This window comes from Artemia franciscana, chromosome 13 (genome assembly GCF_032884065.1).
Source record: "Artemia franciscana chromosome 13, ASM3288406v1, whole genome shotgun sequence".
Classification (NCBI taxonomy): domain Eukaryota; kingdom Metazoa; phylum Arthropoda; class Branchiopoda; order Anostraca; family Artemiidae; genus Artemia; species Artemia franciscana.
Genome location: NC_088875.1, coordinates 7,522,922 through 7,547,930, shown reverse-complemented (window position 1 = coordinate 7,547,930; position 25,009 = coordinate 7,522,922). Strand labels below are relative to the sequence as shown.

At 34.9% G+C, this 25,009-nt stretch overlaps 1 protein-coding gene across 4 annotated transcripts in view; it reads right to left on the bottom strand.

Annotated features, from left to right (window-relative positions):
* The window catches only part of LOC136034470 (SNF-related serine/threonine-protein kinase-like), a 94,779-nt gene that overhangs the window by 17,689 nt on the left and 52,081 nt on the right, over positions 1 to 25,009 (bottom strand). For 3 of the 4 annotated variants that reach the window (XM_065715664.1, XM_065715665.1, XM_065715666.1), the window contains 5 exons: positions 19,372 to 19,548; positions 13,591 to 13,813; positions 8,359 to 8,500; positions 7,216 to 7,425; positions 3,241 to 3,354 (listed from right to left, as the gene is read on the bottom strand). In XM_065715664.1, coding sequence (XP_065571736.1) covers positions 3,241 to 3,354; positions 7,216 to 7,425; positions 8,359 to 8,500; positions 13,591 to 13,813; positions 19,372 to 19,548 — 866 coding nt within the window. The remainder of the gene's footprint in view (positions 1 to 3,240; positions 3,355 to 7,215; positions 7,426 to 8,358; positions 8,501 to 13,590; positions 13,814 to 19,371; positions 19,549 to 25,009) is intronic. The other variant, XM_065715667.1, reaches the window with a different exon arrangement.

Below are 25,009 nucleotides of genomic sequence, written 5' to 3'. Positions count from 1 at the left end.
CATTGTTTGCAAATAGCACCTGTAGAAGTGGTACTTTGCGGCAGCTAAAGTTGGCAGAAGCCGCTCTGCCTGAATGAAAGTATTTGAACTTGTAACCCGCATAGTAAATAACCGCACCCGGACATCCTTCAGGGTCTTCTCATTACTTTTCCCTTTGTATATGCGGGGCGAAGCTTTCTCTCCAGCTTCGGTGATATCCTGGACTATTGGTTTCCCCACGCCGTAAAGTCTAGATGTGGTTCAAATAAAATATTATTAAAAATAAGTTAAATAAACATTGTGGTTAATAATAAAATAATAATAATGTGTCATAATAAAACCAAACATTGCGTGGCAAACGAGTAGATTTTCTGCTCCTTCGGTTCCTAGTTCGCTCTCAATCCTTCTTATGTCATATATTCGTCAGATATTTTCATGCGTGTCTGTCTGTATAAAGATATCACAAGCTACAAGCTTGGCATGGTAAGGACTAATAGGTTGGTATCATGCTAAATTAAAGTGGTCGACAAAGTTTCAGCACAACTGACTGCAGTTAGTATAACTAAGACATCAGCATCATCATGAACATGTAGAACTTTACATCTATTACATCTATATTCTCATTAACGTTTGTTTGATCACTAAATCAGGAGAAAGTGCCACCCAGTAGCTGTCTGCTCTAACAATGAATAAGTATTCAAGTAACATTCTGTACTGCTCTGGCTTGTCTTTCCTCATCTGAAAAGTCGACTGAACGAACATCCAAGTAGACTTCACGTAAAGATTATGGCCGGAAGCAGCAAAGTAAGGAAGTATTTCTAAAAAATACCGTAGATAAAGCTAAAAATTACTAATTCACCCAAACTTCAGGCTCTTTCTCAAGAGTCCAAGTAGGTCCAGATACTGAAACCCAACACAGCCAGTTCTGGACTAGCATAATCGCTCTTTTACACTATGAACTATTTCATGGATAAGCTCTGCTGCTTCCAACACCAGCGCTTCGTCAATAGTATCTCCTTCAAAGAGCAACACGTTTTGCCTTTTCAAGGGGTTCTGGTAGCATGACATTACCATCAAACAGTATTATTCAGTTCTGATTAAGGTTCGCATAAAGGGCTACCTCCAACAGACCATGGCCTCACAGAGCACGAGACAGCTTTTCCTTCTAACATACTTCAACCAGTGTTAAGCGCGTATACTTGACTTGTGAATTTCAAAAGTCCTTAGTCAGCCATAAGGAAGGCAATAGCTCCTGGGAAACTCATGCGAGTGTGAAATCTGCCTAAGAAAACAATAACATTTCTTAAAGCACTTATGGCAGGCTCTGGATTTACGATACACTTTGCCTTCCAGTAAAGCAGTTGGTCAAAGTAATAACTGATGTTTTTTCCATATGACTAGCGTGCTCGTTAGCTATATTTTCGGAAGTAAATTAAAGGAAACAAGCCTTTTATACAGCCTTGTTTCCAGTCATGTAGCAAGTACTATGGTAGATGGACCCACTGATTAGATCATCTGAAGAATGGAAAACAAAACTGGAGGGATGAGGGAACTGTTGAATACTGGTTTAAAATTAAACTGTTCGAGACTCATATTCTAAGGCGCCATTTTTAACTTGATAGGAAATGGTGAATCGACCAAAAATGTTTAAAATAGCTAGTTCATATTAGTCAATTTTCACAACTCTTTTAGGTAAGATGACGTACTTGATTACGTAAAATCAAGTTTTAACTTCATCTTCGAATTCACCACCATTCATTTCACAGGAAACAAAAAAAAACACGACAACCTCTTAATTTCAAGTTTTAACCCCTCCTCATCCTTTTAGGGTGGAAAAGGGCATAAGAATACAAAAAAACGGAGACCTGAATTCCGATTTGGAGTCAGCATGCTTAATTTGATAGGAAACAACTAGTTAAACTCCAAATTATTAATAAACACAAAAATCAATTTCCCCATTCATTTTCCCCCTTCAGGGGCAAATTTGAGACACTAGTGCAAGGGGGATCCGGTTGGATTTTTTGGTGTAATTGAGCTGATTTTTCAAAATATTTGGGTGTAAAAAAAATTCTGTGGCAATTTCCTGATGTTTGACCATTTTTCCCGGTAGTTTTCCTCCTCTGCCATGCTTCAAAACCACATTTGACCACTGTCATCAGTGTAGCTTCCAATATTCTAGTCTTGGTTTGCACATATATCCTCCCATTCTTGCAAACTGTTTTTAACTGCAAAAAAACACCCTGAGTTTGCCAACTCAACCAGCTCTAGGTTAGAGTTACGGGAAAAAAATTACACCCTGAGTTTGCCAACTCAACCAGCTCTAGGTTAGAGTTACGGAAAAAAAACACCCTGAGTTTGCCAACTCAACCAGCTCTAGGTTAGAGTTACGGAAAAAAAAAAACACCCTGAGTCATGCCAACTCAACCAGCTCTAGGTTAGAGTTACGGAAAAAAAAACACCCTGAGTTTGCCAACTCAACCAGCTCTAGGTTAGAGTTACGGAAAAAAAACACCCTGAGTTATGCCAACTCAACCAGCTCTAGGTTAGAGTTACGGAAAAAAAAACACCCTGAGTTATGCCAACTCAACCAGCTCTAGGTTAGAGTTACGGAAAAAAAACACCCTGAGTTATGCCAACTCAACCAGCTCTAGGTTAGAGTTACGGAAAAAAAAACACCCTGAGTTTGCCAACTCAACCAGCTCTAGGTTAGAGTTACGGAAAAAAAACACCCTGAGTTTGCCAACTCAACCAGCTCTAGGTTAGAGTTACGGAAAAAAAAAACACCCTGAGTTTGCCAACTCAACCAGCTCTAGGTTAGAGTTATGAAAAAAAAAAAAAAACACCCTGAGTTATGCCAACTCAACCAGCTCTAGGTTAGAGTTACGGAAAAAATAACTTAAAAATAAATAAAATAACTTAATAAAATAAATAAAGAGTAAAACATAACTACGTAAGTCTATATCCTGAAGGGCAATAATTTTAACGTCATTTAAATTGAGAACAATAGAATATAAATATATTCAAATCATAATATGGAAATTTAATTTTATAACAATAAAATTCAAACACACAACTGAATTTAGATTTATAATGAAAACTAATTTAAAATAAAAGAGCTTTAAATCCATTTTTTTAAGGTTCTAATATTTGGCATACACAACTTAATTTGTTAGCCCATCCTTAGTACACTAAGTTTACAAAACTATATAAAGTATGCACGTTAAAAAAAAATTTTCAGCAAATAAGTTAAAAAATATTTACCTGCAAGGAGGAGTTGGAGGAGGTTGATGTTCACTCATTTGGGCACGAAGCTTTCTCTCTGCCAATAAGTAATAAGTTGCTGTTATATGGCTGTACTCATCTTTACTTAAAGCACTGAAAAAACAATAAGCTTCTTTTATTAATTTAATCTGAACAAAACAAATATTTTGAATTCTGTGTGGCTAGGAATAAGATCATCAGGTCAAGACAAGAAATAGAATAAATGAAACTTATACTATTAAATTAATAATAAAAATATGAGCATCATGATAGCAAATCATATTTAAATAAAACTACAAACATTTACTCTGCAAATTCGACAACCTTTACAGCGAAACTAGAAACTCTAAAACTATACAATCTTCATATATACCTTGAGGAATATTTTAGGCCGCTTATTAGTATTTAAACATTCGGTGAAAATATTTATCATCCACACTAGCAGGAATTTACTCTTTTTTTTGTCATGCTTTTTTTAGTCTTTTTTAATAGTTTCTTTTCCTTTTTCGAATTTTTCGAATTTTCTTTTTTTTTCGAATTTTTGTTCAGAGCTAAACTATGTAATATTTAATCACAAGTGATTGTGATTAAATGATGAAAAATGATGAAATATGATTGTAATTGTCCAAATAAAAAAAAAGATTACAATGTGAGGTTAAATTTAGACGATTTTTTAGAGGCCACTACATGATGACTAACTGAATGATAACTGAATGATGTAAGCATCCGATCTTTTATTTATTTATTTTTTTATATGTGTATATGTGTTACTATTTATTTGTAATCTTAATAGAAAAAAATGCAACTTTTTAAGTTTATTATAATAATATGTCTTCTCACAAAAAAGCCCCAAGGGCCTCAGTGGGTCAAATAGTTGTTAATTTAGGGATACATTAACTCTTTTCACAATGCTATAAGAAATCATAGAATATTATTAGAATATCAACAGAAGATCAACCATCACACTGGTCAGATGCAATCACTAATACCTTTTTCAGGGGTGGAGGGGGTGTTGGGAACTCAACAGAAAACAGGCAAATTATATAAAAATATGAAATTATCAAGGAAAATATTTGGGTTTTGAGGTGAAGGAAGGGCCGAGCAAAGTCAATTATCTCCCTTCATAGAGGTCTGAAGAAAACATTGCTAATCAAACTGCGAACCAGTTTATTGTTTGTTTATAAAATTTACAAGAGCTAAGAGCTCTTATGGCACATGTGACGAGGTCGGAAGAGCAAAGAGCTCATATGGCATGAGCTCTAGCAATATTCTAAGAATCAATAGATTGATTTAAAGGGAAAATCAGAAGCTTAATGTCGGTCGGGACTTAGAATAAGAGCTCTAAGACACGAGGTTCTTCTAAATATTAAAATTCATTAAGATCTGATTACCCACTCGTAAGTTAAAAATACATAATTTTTTCTAATTTTTCCTCTTGAATCGGGGAAAACGACTTTATCAAGTAAATTTGTGCAGGTCCCTGACAAGCCTACCAATTTTCATCGTTCTAGCACGTCCAAAAGTACCGAACTCGCCAAAGCACTGGACCCCCCCCCCTAACTTCCCCAAAGAGAGCGGATCAAGCCCGGTTATATCAATCATAGATCTACGACATTTGCTTATTCTACCCACCAAGTTTCATCCCAATATCTCCACTCTAAGCGTTTTCAAGATTTCCGGCTTCCTCCTCCAGTTCCCCCAATGTCACCAGATCTGGTAGGATTTAAAATAAGAGCTCTGAGACTCGAGTTCCTTCTAAATATCAAATTTCATTAAAATCCGGTCATCCGTTCTTAAGTTAAAAATACCGCAATTTTTCTAATTTTTCCGAATTAACATCCCCCCCAACTCCCCAAAGAGAGCGGATTCAGTCCCATTACGTCAATCACGTATCTACGACATTTGCTTATTCTATCTACCAAGTTTCATCCCGATTTCACCACTCTAAGCGTTCTCCATGATTTCCGGTTTCCCCCTCCAACTCCCCCGAATGTCAACAGATTTGGTCGGGATTTGACATAAGAGCTCTGAGACATGAATTCTTTCTAAAATTAAAAAAGTTCACTAAGATCCGGTCACCCGTTCTTAAGATAAAAATACCTCAATTTTTCTAATTTTTCCAAATTAACACCCACTCCCAGCTCCCCAGGCAGAACAGATCCGTTCTAATTATGTCAATCACCCGTCTATAACTTGTGCTTATTCTTCCCATCAAGTTACATCCTGATCTTTCCACCCTAAGCGTTTTCCAAGATTTCCGGTTTCCAAAATTTCTCTTTCCCCCTCAAGCCCCCTATGTCTTCGGATACGATTCGAATTGAAAATAGAGCATATGAGACATAGGATCCTTCTATATATCAAGTTTCATTAAGATCCCATCACCCATTCGTAAGATAAAGATACCTCAATTTTCACGTTTTCCAAAAATTCCGGTTTCCCCCTCCAACTCCCCCAATGTCACCGGGTCTGGTCGGGATTCAAAATGAACTCTAAAGCACAAAATCCTTCTAAATATCAAATTTCATTAAGATCTGATCACCCGTTCGCAAGTTACAAATCCCACCAAAGAGAGCGGATCCAGTCCAGTTATTTCAGTAACGTATCTTGGACTTGTGTTTATTCTCCCCACCAAGTTTCATCCTGATCGCTCCGCTTTAAGCGCTTTCCAAGATCCCCCCCCCCCCCGCCAATGACGCTGGATCCGGTCGGAATTTAAAATAAGAGATCTGAGTAAAAGGGTTCTTTTAAATATGATATTTCATTAAGATCCGATCACTCATTCGTAAGTTAAAAATATCTCATTTTTTCAAATTTTTCACAATTAAACCCCCCAAATAGAGCGGACCCGTTCCAGTTATGTCAATCACGTATCTAGGACTTCTGCTTATTTTTACCAAAAGGTTTCATCCCGATCCCTCCACTTTAAGCGTTTTCCGAGATTTTTGGTCCCCCCCCACAACTCCCCCAATGTCACCAAATACAGTAGGGATATAAAATTAGAGCTCTGAAACACGATATCCTTCTAAATATCAAATTTCATTAAGATCCGATCACCCGTTCGTAAGTTAGAAATACCTCATTTTTTCTGATTTTGCTGATTTAACTGTCCCCCATTTCCCCCCCCCCCCAGATGGTCGAATCGGGGAAACGACAATTTCTAATTTAATCTGGTCTGGTTCCTGATACGCCAGCCAAATTTCATCGTCCTAGCTTACCTGGAAGTGCCTAAACTAGCAAAACCGGGACCGACAGAACGACAAAATTTACTTGGTGGATACCAAGTGCCATAAAAATCAGTAACTTATTCGGACCACTTAAAATTCATTAAGATAAAAGCTAAGTATCAGAAGTTATGAATCGTCAGCATAAATATAGAAAAAGGATGGAAAACCCTAAAAAAAGAGGGGGGGGGGTCTTGATGATAATATGTCTATTTGTATTTCAAATGGCGGAAATTTTTGTCTCTTACTTAGACCAGCTCATGAAAAAATTTGGGTCATACCAACTGCTGTTATTTTTGTTTCTTATAAGTGCTAGTTTGGATTTGTAAATTTGCCTTACATTTGTTGTGCAAATAATCTGGTAAAAAACAATAATAAACAAAAATATAAACCAGGAAAAAAAAATAAACGGATTGAAAAATTCATAAAAGACGAGAAACAACTTTTTATCATAGAGCAATCCATGATGCTTTAGAAGCCCCAATTTGATTTAAACTAATCTAGAGTATACTTAAAAAGATCCCTAATTTAAGCGGACAAACTAAAACAAGATAGTGGCGGATAAGTTAACACAAGCTGGATTATTAGTGCATTAAAGCCAACCCAGTAATAAACCTTCTTTTTGCATTTTCGACACTTTTTTAAATGTACTTGGTCAAATTGTCCTCTGATAGTCCAATTGACACTAGCAAAGGTATGAAACGACATCAATGATGTGACAAACTGAACTTCATTTATAGTAAACTTCACTTACTCAATAATTTCTTCTTTTGTCGAAATCCCACCGTTCACCATTCTATTTATAATTATTGCCTGTTCTTCTTCGTTAAGTTGTTCTCTTAATATCAAAGGGAGATTCTCAAATGTTGATATATTACAATCTATGCAAAGCCAAGGGTCGGTAGCTACCTCTTCCAGTGTACATCTCTTATCAGGGTCTCGTTGTAACATTCTATCTATTAGTCTGAAAGCAATTTTTTTGTTAAATGATGGCTCTGATTAGTCGTTATTACAACTAGTTTTTTAGACTTTAAAATTATTTAAAGATATCACCCCAAACAAATCACCTCAGATATATCCAATTTTTTTTATATAAAAAAATATATTAGAATATATCCAATTCTAATTTTTCCGAATTAACCGTCCCCCAACTCCCCCCCCCCCCCAGATGGTCGAATCGGGAAGACGACTATTTCTAATTTAATCTGGTCTTGTCCCTGATGCACCTGCCAAATTTCATCGTCCTAGCTTATCTGGAAGTGCCTAAACTAGCAAAACCTGGAAGACAAACAGACCGACAGACAGACCGACCAACAGAATTTACGATCGCTATATGTCACTTGGTTAATACCAAGTGCCATAAAAAAGAATCTATGATAGCACAGTGGATTAATACTCTCCTTGCCCCTTTAATTTTAACCTTTAGCCCAAAATTTACCTTTGCCCCTTTTGAATTAAAATTAACTTTAGTATAATCGCATCCACCTGTTCATCCTACGCAGACAACGGCTATAATAAAATCCTGTTTGTTATATTAAAACAAATTCAAAATTCTCTTTGGATCTCGATGGATCTCTTTGTTATATTATCTCTTTGTTATATTAAAATTGGATCTCTTTGTTATATTAAAACAAATTCAAAATTCTCTTTGGGTCTCAATGAGAGAAATCTTTAAGGGTACAAAGCGGCAATCACATGTCAACTACGTCATTGAGAGTAGATATACATTGTTTTCGCGATCTGTTATTTTGAATTTCAAGCTGGTATTTGAACATCGTGAATTAGATTTCAAGAGTTGAACAGACTACCCTATATTACCCTACTTCAGCAATGGCTCTGTAGAATATTTATCATTTTATCCTTATTCATTTGAAAAGGGATTTAAGTAAACGATTACCTTTTACATTCAGTTGAAACATGATTTGGCACAGTGTATTTGGCGTCCATTATCTTGGTCAGTGTTTCACTATCATTTGCTTCTTGAAATGGGGGTCTACCACATACGAGCATATATAATACTACACCCAATGACCAAATATCTGAAAATATTAAAACTTAATAAGATTTCATTTCATAAGCAAATATAGATTGATTTATGTTTAATGCTTTGAATATAAAAAGTTCAGCACTACAAAAAGAAAACACCTTCAATATAATTTGCAACACTCACCCCTCTTCCCTATAAAAACCTGTCTCTATGTGTGATTAATAATTTGATATATTTTGATATCTGTTTACTATTCCGTAATCTTTTGATCCTATTACTTATCCGAGCCACTCATTTGGTCACATATAAATATAAAATAATTATTTCTTTAAATCCTGTAATTTAGGACAAAGGACCATTAAGTGAAGAAGATGCTTGCCACTGTTTCTGCACATGGGGCAAGAGTAATGAGACTCCATCACCCTTCCCGTCATTAAATATTTCCTTGGTTCTCAAGAGCTAGAAAATTACCCCTCCCTGACATATCCTACTTCATTTCTTCGCTATTTAAATCCACTTCAATCTCACCTCCAGATGTCCTTCCATTGTCAGAAATCTCCAAGGGAAGTCAAAGCTAGGACCCCACAGTGCCATTTCTGAATCTATTTGTCTTCCAATAAACCCTTTAACTACTTTCCCTACATTTTCTTTTTCCAGTCCTATTCATATCATCACAAACACCAGATAACCCACAACTATTTATATATATGCATACGTGTGATGACAATCTTACAATTTACTAAGGAACACAGTAAATTCTGACGATTAAAAACTTTTAGCTTTCACGAATTCTTTATCAACATTTATAACATGGGAACTTCCTTCTTAGCTGTATTGTAAATCATTGAGTGTTGTGCTTGACATTTCCCAGCAACTTTCGCTGATGATTTGACTTACTGAAGAAAGAAATACTCTTGGATATAAGCTAGTGTGGCTTTTCCGAGCATCTAATTTACTAAACCCTAAATACATGAATTTTTTTTAATATAATCAAGCAGGCATTTTGTGTTCCAGGATAAATTGTACCAGGATAGTAGGGCCGTTATACCAGTATACTCACATTATCTCTATTTTCTTCCAATAAAAGAAAGTAAAAACCACATGCCTAATAACTACCAGCGCAGCATAAAAACAACCCCACCAATAGTTCAATCACATGCACATTTCTTAAAGACACTTCATCATACTTTCAACCAAGTTTGCTTCAGATCCCATAATCCTTTCTGATAGACTTTAGGTGCATCTACCACGCTACCCCTCCCTAGTACGTCAGATCAGTTTTCAACCGTCAAAAGACATAACTAGGACATTCTCCTTAGTTTCCCACAACAATTGGCAGAGGTTCTTTCCTTCAGATATTCCTATAAAAAGAATTTTCGAAAAAGAACTTCTTTAACCAGCCCCCACAGAGTTCAAATTTACTCAAGGCACTGAAAAGAATGTTATTTATTATGTTTTTTTGGCGCGGGGGAGGGGGCTGATAAGCCTTTTAGGTAGATTTTGTGATGACAAAAATTTTGCAATCCTTATTCCTTCCCTAAAAATATCTGGTATCCAATAAAGGTACGTCTTAGACAAAGGTCATCCAGGGAGGGTATCAAGTTTGAGCCCCCCCCCCCCCCATGCAATTTCTGTCCGATCTATGAAAAACTAACAAAAATGTAAATAAACAAATTTTTGATGCGTCCCCCACCCCCGAAATAACAAAATCCCCCCCCCACCCCCGAAATAAATCCTGGATATGGCCCTGTCTGAGTCACTAGGTTTTATTTAAATCAAGATAGGTTGAGATCCAACAATCTTTTTTGGTGAATGTTTTACTTACAAGGATTTAATGACACCCTCAGCTTCCCTCAATAGAAACTCGATTGTGTTTGGGCACCCAAAAGGACAACTAGGATACTAACTCTCGGGTTCCTGAAGAGATAATTCCACGATAGACACGAGACAGACATTAGAAGATTCTTCAGAAGTTTACTTTCAAAACTAACACAGTTTCTTTTTTTAACACTTCTTAGCAGGTTAGGAAAAAAGAGCTAGAGTATAAAATAAATTTAGTAGGCTATAGTTCTATCTTCTTCCTGGAAAATTTATATAAACTTTAGAAACTTCAGAAAAGCGTTTCTCCTCCAATTCAGAGTCCCCATATAGGGGGAAAGATGATAAACATAATCTTTTACTGTTGCCGAGCTGCAAATCACTGATGGCAAGAAAAGGGAAAAAAAACGAGAGAAGTAGTGTTACTTTACATCGCAATAAAAGTATCAACATGCAAACATCCACATTAGAGAGCAAAAATTACTATTATATTATGTAAGTAATTATTATATTGATTAATTATTATCTAATTATATTAATTAATTAATTATAAAAAAATTTAAAAATATGAAATAAAAAAAAATAAAAAAATAACATAAATAATATAAAATAATATAAATAATATTATAATATAAATAATATAAGTAATAATATAAATGCATAAATAATAATAATAGCAAATATACTAACAAATATACAAATAATATAATAATATAAATAATATATAGTAATATAATATAATATAATATAAATATAAATAATAAAAAAAATTATAAAAAATAAATTAAATTAATTATATTAATTATTATATTGTTTTGTAATGAATTCAATTTAATCCAATACTAAAGTAGAGGTGATCTCGGATCTATCATTTACAGATAATGACCGTGAATAGGCAAACACAAGTCCAAGACTACTTTCCCAAGGGATATCGTATAAAAATCGCAGTCCTAGAAAATTAGGAGAAGGCTCATTCGACCAGCTCGAGAGCTCAACCGTCTTTTTAGTAGCCAAGTATATTGTACCATAGTAAAGTGGCGTTTTCTGCTATTTTTTCGAGAGATATCGCATCAAACTAATGGGAGATGTCGTAACAAACTAGAAGTCATAAATATTGAAAGAAGATTGACCCCCACATACAGGTATAATTATTTAGTAGCCAAAGATATTGAACACGGCAAAGTGGCGTTTTCTGCTCTTGGGGGGGGGACACCGTACCAAATTAATAGTCATAAAAAATCGAGAAAGCCAAAATATAGCCAAAAATATTGAGCCCAAGCAAAGTGGCATTTTCTACGATTTTACGGCAAAACCATTAAAAACTCTGAGATAGCCAATCAATATAAAATTATCAAAAACTCTATTGAGTCTCCCAGGTTCAAAGGCAGTAATGCCACGCAGTGGCAAATTTTTTCTTAAAGAGTCATACCTATTTGAGGTTTAATAAGATTATTTTTTTATCCAACATTTTACGAATTAAAACTTCATATGTATTTTTGTATTATTTGAAAAATGATCAGATATTACATGAACAAAAGCTTTTTTACTTATAGTAAGGAGCGAGATTAAAACTTAAAACGAACAAACATTATTCCGTATATGAAAGGAGCTGTCCCCTTCTCAACACCCTGCGCTTTAGGCTAAAGTTTGACTCTGTGTCATGACTCTACTTTTTAAATTAATAAAAAACTTTAGCTTAAAGAGCGTAAATTTAGCGTATTTTCTAAAAAAGAAGGCGAATATTTCTCAGACTCGTGACGTTTGACTCTGTGTCATGACTCTACTTTTTAAGTTAATAAAAAACTTCAGCTTAAAGAGCACGGTTTTGAGGAGGGGACAGCCACTTTCATATACGGAATAGTTTCTGTTCGTTTTAAGTTTTAATGTCGCTCCTTAATTTCAGTAATTTTTTTATTATTATTTAATCCTACTGACAAAAAACAAAATATAAAAATTAAGAATCAAAATAACCTGTATCTGAGACTATAAAGATAAAACTAATGCCGGTATTATCGTTAAAAGAAATACTATTCCACGAGTTAGGTTTGATAAAATTACTTTTTTCCGCATGTTCCGCGTATTCTGTAGGCTTTTAGTTTTAATGTCGTTCTTTAATGTTACTTGAAAAAAAAACTTGCGTTTTTTTTTACTTACTTAATCTATTTCACAGATGACACTTGTTTTCAACTGTTCTAAATTACAGGCTCTTGAACGACATCTGGAGATTTGGAGACGATATTTGGAGAACGGTATTTGGAAATATGAAATCTTCAAACGAGATAATTGTCTTCTTATTCGACCACTTTTATACAATGCCAAAAGAAAGCATATAAAACCAAAAAATCACGAGAAGACAACACTAGAATAAAACTAAAAACTGCAGTAAAATTTTTATTGGTTTCAACACAAACTAGATGTCAGTGACCACACTGCTTTCCTCAAGGAAAAGTCACTCTTTAACTTATTTAACTGCGTCTCGAGCACTTAAAGAAGTTTCATGTTTGTTCGCTTGTTTTGTTCCCTCCCCCTTTTTATATATTCTTATTTAAACTTCTTCAAATACTAATTTTAAATACTTAGTATTTTTGCAATTATTTTATGCATATAAACCATTTCTTTCTTGAAGAAAGTATATTAATTTCAGCAATGAAATAATATGCTAATAGGGGCTCTTGTACAGCACTCAATTGTATCCCGATAAATAAAAAACAGGTTTTTCAACTTATAGTAAGGAGCACCATTAAAATTTAAACGAATAGAAAGTACTCTGTATATTAAGGGGAATTCCCCCTCCTCAATACCTCGCTCTTCACGCTAAAGTTTGCTGCACGTTTAAAAGTTTCTTATTCTAATTAAACGACCCTTTCGTTTCAGGAGTCGTTCTTAAATAAATAATTGGGACAACAAGAAAAACTTTATAGTGAAGAATGAGGTATTGAGAAGGCAACCTCCCTCACATAGGAGTATCACATAGTAGAGGGATCCTCCCTCTTTTTATATATTCTTATATAAACTTTCGTAATGCATTAATTATTCAATTATTTTTAGTTTTATAATTTTTATCGTTTCAACTTGCTGATATAATGCAGTTTAATAATTTTGACTAGGAATGATTTGCAATTCTGATGCTATTGTTTTGGCCGTTTGCCAGTTTTTTAGTCGTTTTTCTTTTTTTATGATTTTTTGCTTATATTTTTTAGTATGACCACAAAATACGAATTCAGCCCTTCAGGGCTTGTGATAGGAATTTTTTTGAAAACAAATTTTTTACCTTATTTTTTAATTATATTCTTAAATAAAACTAATAAAAAAAGCCCAAAGTACCTATAGCTTGTGCATCATAAGAGTCTCCCAGTAATATTTCTGGAGCAGAGTAAGCCAAAGAGCCACATGAAGTCTCTAATTTCTCGCCAGGATGATACTTATTTGAGAATCCAAAGTCAGTTACTTTGACCACCCCCAGCTTTTCAAAGAAGACAACATTCTCGGGTTTCAGGTCTCGATGAACGACGTGCAATTGATGACAGTATGAGATCGCTTGTACTACCTACAAAAGAAAACAAGTTTAATTATATTCTATATAATTGTTGTAAAAGGAGGATGACCTTCTTCCTCTGAAAAAGACAAAAAACTAAAACCAAAAATAACTAAAAATAAAAAAACAAATGGGATAACTATTAAAGACGAGTGAGGTCCAACAACAAGTTGAAAATCTTCTAACAGTACTTAGAACTTGAAGTTAAGTTGTAACAGTTGAAGTTAGTTGAAGTTGAAGTTAAGTTGTAACAGTTGAAGTAACAGTTGAAGTTAGAACACCTAACTTCAACTGAAGTTGAAGTTAGGTGTTAGAAGACACACACAGACAAAACGAAAAAAATCAGGATTTGTATGGTGTTACGAATGAATCCCATAATGATTTGCATGTAACCTTTGCATTTCCTTTTATCGATTTTCAAAAAAAGAAAATTCAATTTTCAAAAAATGAAAATAATTCATTTTGCATTAGAAACCACCTACATTCATGTAAAGATAAATTTAATTTGTTTTCCTCAAAGAGGACAACAATTTCTGGTTTTAAATCCCAATGAACGGAATGTAATAATAAGATTGCTTGTCGTTATTTGATTGTGCCTATTTCAGATAAAATAATTAAGTTTTCTAATATTTACAGAAGTACTAGCTAGTCCCATACTGAATCATTTTGTAATCAACATGCACAATAATTGGCATTTTGATCCATCAACAAAATAGGGAAGTAATCTTTATATAGCATACTGTTAACTCTATCAAAATTGTTCTTTATATACTAGACTGGTGGATTCAGTACAATATGGGATTGTTTGTACTATCTACTAACGATTCGTGTTTACACCATAGTTATAGTTAAGGCAAGTTCAGAGACAGAGGTAATAGTCTCTCAGCCCTAAGTAAAGATAACGGAACAAAAGTATTTTAAGTAGAAGCAATTTAATTAGAACAGTATAATAATTAGAAATGTAAAAACAAAATTCATGAACTATGCAGAAAAGTTAAGGTGAAAGGGTTCCTTCAACTGTAAGAACATAAAAAAATAAATGATCGAAAGCAATTGATAATTGATCTCCTTAGGTTAAAATAAAGAGCGAACTGGAACACTTCCACTACACGTTGTCAGTATGAACATACCATCGGGTATAAGGTAAATTTATATCTATCTAAATTTATATCTATATGTTGTATGTCTATATTGGGTATATCTATATCAGGTAGTTCCTGGGAGTTCTAAATAAGAAAAAATACAGCGGTCACTTCGACTCAGGTAGCTATTAAGCGCAGATGTCAATATTGGAAACTTCTTATTCATAATATTCAATCAAAAATAGCAGACACAGCAACTCTTACATCTGTACGAAATTATAAATACTGAAAAAGTGACAAGTCCAGCTACGATTAGGTGCACTATCAACTCACAGCAGTACCTTGAGGCCAGCACACTGAGTCCAACTTGACCTCACTTGAGGCCAACACAGCTGCCCGCGCTACTCCTCCATTTCAATCTATCAAAAACTTTACCCTTAACCCTCTCCCATAAAATTCCGATTTCCTTTAAATCGTTTCTTATGACCTCTTTCCACTCCACCGTATCCTACCTTTTATTAAAGCCACAGAAATTTCATATCTTGGATAAAAATTTTCCTATCTTATAACGTTATGCTGAAAATAAAATCCAGTTCAGGTCCTATTACAACTACTGAGCATTTTAAATACGCGAATACAAAAGCAGACAATCTGACTCACTAGGGGCTGAAGACACTTTTCGTATAGAAAAATACTATAAATAACTTAACGGTTGCCCACTTTTATCAAATTTTTCACCTTGATTTGGATTTTTTTTTGCTTATAGTCACGACTCGACACTGGGCTATAGAAAAATGTAATTTGGCTTCAAAAAAATGGATATCATTTTATAAACTTTCAAGGAATATATAAAGTTTTTAAATTTCATAAAATCTCGTCAATCAAAAAGTGGGCTTCTTGCCAAATTCTGTAAAGAAACACTAAATCTGAAGTACTAAATAATGCAGCTTAATACTATCACTTTGTTTTTTCCATGAATTATTGTGGCTTCTCATGAGTTACTATGGCCTCGTTAGCTCATGGACGTCCGTCTCCTTTTCGTATGAGATTTTACATGGCAATGTAAATTCTTTTAATCTCAATACTGGAAAATTCCTATCTCGTCAATACAAAGCTCAGGGATAGATGCCCGCTACAGCAAGGCTGGGCGACAGACTTGTAACTCATCCCTATAAAAAAGACGCAGGAGCTGAAACGCAATTTCGACGCCCTGTGCGCCCACAGGGGCGCAATAAAAATAGAAATATTAGCTGGATAACTTCGAAGACAAGTTTGATGAGGTCCTAGGTTGATGAGGTACCGCTTTTGATTATCTGTCAGGGTTTTTGGGCGATGTCCAGGATCAGGTTGCACTCTAAACTCTCGAGGTAATAGCACTTTAGACCCTTTCTCAACCCTATTCGACGCCCTATGCACCCACAAGGGCTCTGGAGAATCCTTATCCCACCTAGTAATATTAATTTTCAAATAGTTGACTGGAGTGCTTCTTGTAGATGCTGGAAATAGTAAATATGAACAAATAATGCGATTAGTTGGATTTAAATAATTATTAAGTTTTTAAGACATTTTTTCACTGAAACAAAGTTACATTATATACTAAATAATGCAGCTGAACATTACTAGCTAGTTTTCCCATGAATTACTACGGCCAAGTAAACTCGTGAATGTTCTCTCGTCTCTATTTCAAATTAAATACAAAAAAAAGTTTTCAACTGAAAGTAAGGAGCAACATTAAAACTAACAGATATAGTTCCGTATATGAGGGGGGATGTACTTTTCTCAACCCTCACCCTTAACGATAAAGTCTCAAAGTTATTGACAATAAAGTCGGCCCTTGTGTTTTTGGAGTTGTTTTGAAAGAATTATGACAAAATGTCAAACCCTCTCCAATTTGCATAAAAATAGGGATGGTAGGTAGGAGTTTAAAATGTCTACAGCAGTGTTCTCTGATGCACCGAGTCTGACAGCGTGACTTTCATTGATACCGCTTGACTTTTAGGGGGTGTTTCTCCCCTTTTTAAAAATCAGTCAAACTCACAGGCTTGTATCTTTTTTAATGGGTAACAACAAATTTAATGAACCTTATATACTTAGAATCTTATGATTCTATTCATGTGATATATCTTAATCATAATACATATATATATATATATATATATATATATATATATATATATATATATATATATATATATATATATATATATATATATATATATATATATATATATATATATATAGTACTTGATTTGATTGAAATAACATTTCTTCATTGAAAAACCCCACTAATAATGAATTTGATGTACTAAATAATGCAGATGAATATTACTAGCTAGTTTTCCCATGGATTACTATGGCCCAGTAAAGGCATGAGTGGTCTCTAGTCTCTATTTCAAATTAAACTTAAAAAAAAGAGTTCAGCTGAAAGTAAGGATAAACATTACAGAAAAAAATAAAAAAATAAGGAAAGTAAGGATAAGGATTTACGAACGGTTTTATTAGTAATAAATATACGTAACTTACGAATTAACTTACGTAACTAAATTCTATATTTGTGTATTTTTATTACACATATGAGGGGGTTCTCCCCCTCGTCAATACCTTGTTCTTTACACTAAAGCTTCAACTTGGTCCTAATTCTTTAAGAATGACCACTGAATCACAAACGCCGTAGAATAAATAGTTGAAATTACTAAAAATACTTTAGCGTAAAGAGTGAGGTATTGTGGAGGAGATGAACCCCTTATATACGTAATAATTTCTGTTCGTTTTAGGTTCTAATGCTGCTCCTTATTTCCACCAGAAAAAACTTTTTTTTTATTTTCTCTTTGTTTTTTTATAATGCTAGAAAATCCTGCGGCCGCTTCATGGAAATTTCTTCCCTCGTGATAAATTCCTCCATGGAACGATCTTCCCATGTAACCCCCTCCCCCGACCCCCCTTTAACATGAAAAAGTCCCCCTGAAATCGTCTGTTCATGTCCCAATTAAAATGAACAAAAATTATTCTGTATATGAGGGGCGGCTGCACCTTCCTCAACCCTCGCCCTTAACGCTAAAATCTCAAGGTTCTTTAACAATACTCCTTGCTCAAATTCAACGGCCCTTGTGTTTCAAGAGGTGTTCTGGAAGAATTACGACAAAGAGTCAAACTATCCCTATTTTGCATAAAAATGGTAATAGTAGGTAGGAACTTCAAATTTCTGCAGTATTATTCTTTGGTATGCCTACTATGGATTCAAGAATCTGGAGTCAGTTGGATTCAAACAATTACTATGTTATTTCTTGCACTAAAACAACTTGCTACGCCCAAATTCAGTGCACTAGAAATTACAGCCTTTCATGAATTACTACTGTTTCGTTAACTCATCAACGGTCTCTCAAATCGTTTTCACACAAGATATTAGATGGCAATGGTGTTTTTCAAGTAGAAATTATTAGAGTTCCATAACTTATTATTTACGTAACTATCGTTTTGACACAAGATATTAGATGGCAATGGTGTTTTTCAAGTAGAAATTATTAGAGTTCCATAACTTATTATTTGTCTGTAGCAAAACAATGACGTGTTTGTACTGCATGGAACGTCTGACGGGATGTCAACAGTGTATCTGAAATCCAATTGCAGTCGTGGATTTTACACTGCATGGGTAAGTTATTCTACTAGCAATCGATGATTTATAAAACAGATTCACATTTTATTCAACAAAATAACTACTCTTCTTGATTTTAAATACAGGATCGAAAAATTTAATCAGGCTTAGTTTCAAAATGAAAATACATATGTTGTTCATAAAAAATGAACATACATATGTTGTTCTATGTCAAACAGCCGTTTTTACAGGAAGGGGGGGGGCATTTTTCTATTATGTCTAAACGTAACTTTACGGCCTACGAAATGTAAATCAAATTAGGAGAATACGGAAAATAAGATTAGGAGACCACAACAAACACGAAACAAATTGGTTTTGTCTGCTGTCTCCAAATATACGAAATTGATTAAGTTTAATATTACCCATCAAAAGCTAGGAGCCAGCGAAAATTTCCCTGACTTTCGAAAAAAGGGTAGGGGGAACACTCCCGAAAAGACATGCGATCTTAACGAAAATCCTGCCATAAGATTCAGCAGTTTTGAGAATCCTTTTTTAGAGGTTTCAAGCTCTTCTTTACAAAAACGTGGAATTTTGTATTTAATGCTAGAATAAAGATGAGGAATGCATGTTAATATGTTTCGATTGTTGTTTCTCTCTCTCTCTCTCTCTCTCTCTTTATATATATATATATATATATATATATATATATATATATATATATATATATATATATATATATATATATATATATAATTCAATACTTCAATTAAACATTTCTAATTTAAAAAAAAAGGTAAGAAAAAGAAATATACACCTTCTAAACCTAGAAAGCAGTAATAATTTGACAATAAATAGGTACCTGACTATTGACAAAACAAATATATTGTATTGCCTACCTGGCTAAAATACCTGCGTGCAATTGGTTCTTGTAAACCGTTTTCGTGCTTCATGATGACGTCGTAGAGGTCACCCCCATCAGCTAGCTCAAGTATCAAGTATAATTTTGTGTGAGTATCAATTACTTCATAGAGTCTGACTACGTGGGGATGCTGAACCAGTTTCATGCATCTTACCTGCCAAGAGAATTGTATTCAAAAACATTCACATTCTCTGGAGCCAAGGCTATATTCAGGGGGGGTTAGGGGGTTCGAATCTCCCCCCCCCCAAAAAAAAAATGTTTGTCTGACTCGTAAAAACGTAACTAAAGTGAATACAAACATAATTTGCATGTGTTTTTTTTAAGTTGCGTTTTTTTAACTGAAAATCCTTTTGTAATTCCTCCCCCCTCCCGAAAATATCCTGGATGTAGCCCTGCCCGTGGCATAATTTTTTTTTAACCCTTAAAAAGGAAGTCGTTATAAATTAGAAATCCTGTTTCAATAACCTCTATTCCATCATTATATTTAGGCGTAATATTAGATCTGATTATATATATATATATATATATATATATATATATATATATATATATATATATATATATATATATATATATTACAAACAGGAGCTTTTGAAAATATTGAAATCAAATCAGCAGATCTGACTTTTTTCAACAACAGATAGAACAATGAAGAATTAATTCATTAAAATAATGGTAGAAATAATTTTGTGAATATATCATAGTATGTACCAGTCATTCAAAGGTACCAGCCTAAGAATCCACAATATATGGTATCCTTATAAGCGGGAACTCCCAGATATGCATACTCTTGTGAAACCCCCTGGTTATCCTAAGCACGCACCCTGAAACGTTCTTCAAGTCACTGATGAATTGTTCTTTTTTCCTGCTGGGATGTCAAAGACTCTAATACCTCCAATGAACTGTTTATCAAAATCAAACTGTAAAGGCATCAATTTTTGATAGTCCCTCAAAACCCCTTAATTCTCTCTATAACCAGCCTAGACCTCACCACAATATTTTGCAAGGATACACTATTACCAGCTCTGAGGTGAGGACAAGCTTCAAAATTTAAGAGGGATCCATTACAACCTGACTTATTTCAATTACCACCATCAGGGGTCAGGTAGAAACTATTGAATACCTCTTTCAAGGGAGTTTTTAAGGGTTTTAAGCAAACAAAGAGTCATTAGAACGAAAAGTGGAATATCCTTATTGAGGTGCTCCAAATTTGAACAAAAAACTGGATGGATTAAAAATGGATTAAAGAGGAGGTTCTGAAGTTTGTAGCTGTTGAAGTGTGCTTTTATTTCTGTTGTTTCTGTTTTCTTGATGTTTATTCTGTCTTTTTCAGGGCTCTGTCCAGTTTTTGGTGAAAGGTTATAAATAAAGCGATGATGATGAGACAACCTGATTTTCATACAATAACTTCCAAATGGTTTATTGTGGCTTTTAGGCTAAAGTTGTGTACTTTTGGCAACAGAACACAACTTTAGCCTAACTTTGAGCCTCAACTATGAGATGCCCTAAATCTTACAGTTAAAAAAAACTGAGTGGATTAAAAAATGGATAGAAGAGGAGGTTCTGAAAATAGATAAACATAAATAGTCTCATTTCAATACTGAGCCCATGGATGAGTTGAATCTGTATTTTCTTTTTAAAAAGTTTCAACTCTTCATGATATTATTAGTGTGTTCATCCCATTTAAGATTATATGAAATAGTTACACCACTACCAGTACAAAAATCCTGTAACTTATAAGCTCTTCAGCTTTTAGACAGAGGCGCCACTTGGGGTGGGCAAATGCCCACCACAGATTTTCTAGGGGTCCAAACTTCCACCACAAAGGGCCCTTTGCCGGCCATAAAAATCCATTATGTACAACATAATCCATTCTGTTCAATTGATTTGAAATTACTGCACGCCTATTAACCGAAGAGCGTAATTTCCTGACGACCTTTGGGGTAATTACGCTATTTGCTATTAATCATTGTAAACTTTGAAAGTAGGTTAGATTCATAATAAAAGTCTAAAGTTCTGTCAAATACCAATTTCCTAGGCGATTATATTAATATTATAAGTTCTGAATATTTCTAGTAATTCCTCTAAGTTGACAGATTAAAATAGGTCAGTTCCTGTCAAATTTTTCAACGTTTATTTCCTTCTTTTAGTGAATATAAGCCACCGTTTTATATTACTCGAGTCAGTTCTTATTCTGTTTCTGTCCTCGTTTTATGTACATTTACTGTATAATATGTGCAAATAAACATTTTTATGCTCGACATATAAACCTTATGAAAGTTAGAGACGCTTGACATCCTCTACCGGTCGAACCCCAGATTGTAGGCCAACGCTACCATAAGACTCTAAAGACGAGAGCACAGAGAGAAGTAGAAGACTTTACATCATTAAGCCTATTAACTTTTTAGTTAGGTAAATATAAAGGTATTAATAGCTATTAGCATTAGAACTCAAAAGATCAACAAGCATCTGAAACAATTTGTGACAACTTCGACGCTAGGAAAGAACTTCGTCCAATCTGGAAATCGAACTACTACTTTGGCGGATGAAATGAAGCGAGAGTACTCCGAGACTTTCGACCGTCTACTAGCCGAATTTGACAGAAGGTTCACAGATAACTTGCCAGTGCTGAGCACACTCAAAGCCTTGGGTCCAAGCTCGACCAGGTTTATGGACACAGAGTTGCTCAAACGTTTCTCTGCTCTTTACGGCGAGCTGGATATCGACGACATTCTTCTCGAATCTCAAGCTGGTATTGCCAAGCGTTTCTTGCTGGATGAGGAGAAAAAGCCGGAAAACTTCCTAGACATTGTCGACCATCTTCAGGCATTACCATGGGCTTACTCAGAAGTAATTAAAGTACTTCGCATTGCTACCACACTTCTTGTGACAACAGCGAGCAAAGAGCGTTTGTTTTCTAGCCTAGACATAGTGAAAAACTACCTGCAGTCTACAACAGGAGACAATCGTATCAGTCACCTCCTTTTGATATTTGCAGAGAAGGATTTAGTAAAATATTTGACTACAACCAGCTTGTTGACGATTTTGCAAAGATGAAACCTCGGCGGTTCCCCTTGTTACATTGAGTGTTGTAATATATTTTTTCTCTTGTTATGTTTTTCCTTTCTGTAAATATATTTGATCTGAAAGATTTCTGCTGAAGAAAAACCGAGATTTTGGTTACAACCCTCAGCATGTTAATGAAGATTAATTTCATCGACGTATTGTTTACTTAAATAAGAAAGTTTCTCGCTGAGGGAGGCCAGTCTGTAGTCTGGTTGAATTTTTCAGTTTAATCACTTAACCTTGTTGATTGTGATCTTCGATGTTATAATTAATCTTAGAGGTCAGTGTGGTTGAGTTCCACATTCGGTTACAGTACATTCCCAAGCAACACACGGGTGCTGAAACTGCGTTTTTACTTAGAATATTCAATCAATGTGCTGCCAAAACCCAAGAAAAGCATTTTTTCTTACGCGACACGAAGTGAGTCGGGGGGGGGGGGGGCAAGATGGAGTTCATGCCCACCCCAAGATTTGGCCCAAATGGCGCCTCTGCTTTTAGAGTAAATATCGCACACAAGAACAAACTAGATAAATCTCAATCAGGTAAGTATTATCTTTACTGGATCGAATTCCCCGCAAAGGATCCAATAAGCTTTTAATAAGACATAATTTGTCCCTCCTGGTTGTAATCTTTACAACAGAAATTTCGGAAATAAACAGAAGCATTAACAAAAATACATCACAAACATAAACTGAAAAATTGTGAAAAGATACTTTTTTCCACCACAGAGTTTAGATAGATAAAAGAGTTAAAAGAACAAGTAAAATGAAAGGAGAGTTAAAGGAAAGCCTCTTTGATTACACAAAATATTTCAACATCAATGATGACGTTTGCAAGTTTTGAAAAAAAAACATCCTATTTAAACAAGAGCTAAGAGCTCATACGGCACTTGTGACGAGGCAAGAAGAACTAAGAGCCAAGAGCTCATATGGTATGAGCTTTGAGCTCTAACAAAATTCTAAGAACCTTAAAGATTGATTTAAAAGGAAAATCAGAGGCTTAATGCCGGTCAGGATTTAAAATAAGAGCTCTGAGTTATGATGTCCTTCTAAATATCAAAATTCATTAAGATCTGATCACCCATTTGTAAGTCATAAATACCTCATTTTTTCTAATTTTTCCTCTCCCTTTAGCCCCCCAGACTTTTGAGTCTGGGAAAACGACTTTATCAAGTCAATTTGTGCAGCTCCCTGACACACCTACCAATTTCCATCGTCTTAGCACGTCCAGATGCACCAAATTCGCCACAGCACTGAACCCCTCCCCCCAACTCCCCCAAAGAGAGCGAATCCAGTACGGTTACGTCTATCACGTATCTACGATATTTGCTTATTCTATCCACCAAGCTTCATCCCGATTCCTCCACTCTAAGCGTTTTCCAAGATTTCCAATTTACCCCTCCAACTCCCCCCCAATGTCAGCAGATCTGGTCGGTATTTGAAAGAAGAGCTCTGAAACATGAATTCCTTCTAGATATCAAATTTCATTAAGATTCGGTCACCTGTTCTTAAGTTAAAAATACCTCAATTTTTCTAATTCTTTCAAATTAACACCCCCCAGCTCCTCCAAAGAGAATGGATCCATTCCAATTATATCAATCACGTATCTAGAACGTGTGCTTATTCTTCCCATCAAGTTTCACACCGATCTCTCCACTCTAAGCGTTTTCCAAGATTTCTGTTTCCCTCCTCCAACCCCCTATGTCCCCGGATCCAATTCGAGTCGAAAATGGAGCATCTGACACATAATATCCTTCTATATATCAAGTTTCATTAAGATCCGATCACCTATTTGTAAGATAAAAATACCCCAATTTTCACGTTTTCCAAGAATTCCGGTTTCCCCCTCCAACTCCCCCAATGTCACAGGATCTAGTCGGAATTTAAAATAAGAGCTTTAAAGCACAAGATTTTTCAAAATATCAAATTTCATTAAGATCTAGTCATCCATTAGTAAGTTACAAATACCTCATTTTACCCAATTACCACCCAACACCACCAAAGAGAGTGGATCCGGTCCGGTTATGTCAGACACGTATCTTAGACTTGTTTTATTCTTCCAATCCAGTTTCATCCTGATCACTCCGCTTTAAGTATTTTCTAAGATTTCCGGTCCCCCCGCCCCAACTGCCCCCCATGACGCTGGATCCGGTTGAGATTAAAATAAGAGATCTGAGTTACAAGGTCCTTCTAAATATGAAGTTTCATGAAGATCCGATCACTCATACGTATGTTAAAAATACATCCTTTTTTCTAATTTTTCAGAATTAACCCCCTCCCCCACCCAATAGAGCTGATCCGTTCCAATTATGTCAATCACGTATCTAAGACTTCTGCTTATTTTTCCCCATAGTTTCATCCCGATCCCTCCACTCTAAGTGTTTTCCATGATTTTAGGTTCCCCCCAAACTCCCCCCAATGTCACCAGATCCGGTCGGGATTTAAAATAAGAGCTTTGAGACACGATATCCTTGTAAATATTAAATTTCATTGAGATCCGATCACCCGTTCGTAAGTCAAAAATACCTCGTTTTTTTTTATTTTTCAGAA